Genomic DNA, 1,994 nt, shown 5'->3' on the forward strand with positions numbered 1-1,994 from the left:
ATATATATATATATATATACACACACATACACACATACACACAAATATACTTATATATATGTATATATATATTTTCTTCTTGTCTTTAGAATCAACCTCACCTATTCTATGAAAGTGAGTTGGAATGTTTTGTGTATTTCAAATGCCTACGAAGCTACCACATAGCAAAGGATAACACCATGTGTCCACCATTCTGTGTAACTGTAAATTGTTCAGGTAAGTTATGAATGTGTATGTGTTTATATGTTGCTTCAACTGCTGATGTCGTTGGCGATGTTATTGTAGTAGTTGTTGTTGTTGCAGTTCTTGTTGCTCTTGTTGAAATTTACTTCTTTATCTACAGTATATATTTTCATCAGTATATCTAAAAGAAATGCAGGTAACCCTTTGCAAGAAACAGGCTGCATTAGTTGTGGTTTATCATCAGGTGAGTTTCTCTATTAAAAATATTCTGGGAATCTCTTCATGTGGGCATGCCATTCAGAAAGTCCTGTGGGCTACAAGTTACCTATGACTGATCTAAAATCTGCCCTGCATCAGTTCGGGTTGATCATGTATTTGCAAATTAAAAGCTTCATTCCATGATGCAAGGCTCAGTGAAATATATCATGTGGAAAACCAATAGTTGTCCATGCAGACAAGTCTCTTATCTCTATGCCGTAATGTCAAAAAGATAATAAAGACATGAAAGAACTGTTGCAATTCAGCACCACTATCATTGCTGTCAAACGCAGAATAATAAGCATCACAAATCCTTTTGTCAGGTATTTTGATAGTGCCTAGGGTATTTGGCTCATCATCATAAATTCATGAGCTTGATTCCCACAGGTGTATTGCATTCTTGAGCAAGACACTTTATTTCTCATTGATCCAGTTCACTCGGTAAAAATGAGTTGTACTTGTAATTCAAAGGGCTAACCTTCTCACAGTCTGTATTGTGCTGAATCAACTATGTTAAGCGTATGCATGTCTGTGAAATGCTCAGCTACTTGCATGTTAATTTTCACAAGTAGGTTGCTCAGTTGATCATACCAACTGGAACTCCCATCATTGTAAATGGCAGAGAGCAAAGTAATTCTGGTCGAATGAAAAACAGAGTAGACCATGGTAGAAGTACTATCCTTTTTATTATTGGTATAAAGCCATTTTATGCAGAGTGTACAGTGGGACAATACAATGGGACAATACAAAAGACACATATGGGGAATATATAATGAAAACAAATGATTTATGAATTATTAATTAATGGTGATGGAATGGCTTCCCACCCAACAAAGCGGAAAGTTCCATTTTACTGTTCTAATTGTTCAGTATTTATCATGATTTATTACAATTATATTTTACCTTGTTTTAGTCTTCCGAGAAAAAATCCAATTCCGCAAAGTCTATTATAGTTGGCATCTGATCGTATTGCGCTTTAATTGCCATACATTCAATCCTTTCACCAAATCTTTCCTTCGACTGTCGCTTTACCATCATCTATGGTGTTTTCGTTTGACATTCTGACTCTTACAATGCCTTTTATCTTTGTTACCTGCTTTTCTATCTCTGTGTTTCTTTTATACACTACCATTCTTTTTTCCTATTTCCCTGTTGGTATCTTCCCTCACTCTGTTCTTCTTTCTGTTTCTCCTCATTTTTGCTTGTGGAAGGCTCTGGTTTGGGTTCTCGCGTTTGACGTGATCTCGCTTCATTCTCTCTCTCTTCTTTTGCTGCTTTCTTTTCTTTTTGGGTGATGACTCACCCTTTCCTTCTCTCTCGGTTTCGGCTACTGCTATTTCTTTTTCCACTACCGTACTTCTCTCCTCCTCCTGACACTCCACTGTCACTTGTTCTTGTCTCTGGGGGCCCTTTGCTCTTATGTGCCCCCTTACATCGCAACCATAGCAAAATAAGTACTGGGGTCAATTAGTTCAACTAAAATCCCTCAGTGCCCCAGCATGGCTGCAGTCTAATGACTGAAGCAAGTAAAAGATAATATATATATATATATA

The 1,994-nt window shown here is 36.8% G+C and overlaps 1 protein-coding gene across 1 annotated transcript in view; it reads left to right on the top strand.

Moving 5' to 3' along the window:
- Positions 1-1,994, top strand: part of LOC106867322 (cilia- and flagella-associated protein 65) — a 720,747-nt gene that overhangs the window by 114,229 nt on the left and 604,524 nt on the right. The window contains exon 9 of the mRNA XM_052971190.1: positions 90-216. Coding sequence (XP_052827150.1) covers positions 90-216 — 127 coding nt within the window. The remainder of the gene's footprint in view (positions 1-89; positions 217-1,994) is intronic.

The sequence above is a fragment of the Octopus bimaculoides genome, chromosome 10 (genome assembly GCF_001194135.2).
Source record: "Octopus bimaculoides isolate UCB-OBI-ISO-001 chromosome 10, ASM119413v2, whole genome shotgun sequence".
Classification (NCBI taxonomy): Eukaryota; Metazoa; Mollusca; class Cephalopoda; order Octopoda; family Octopodidae; genus Octopus; species Octopus bimaculoides.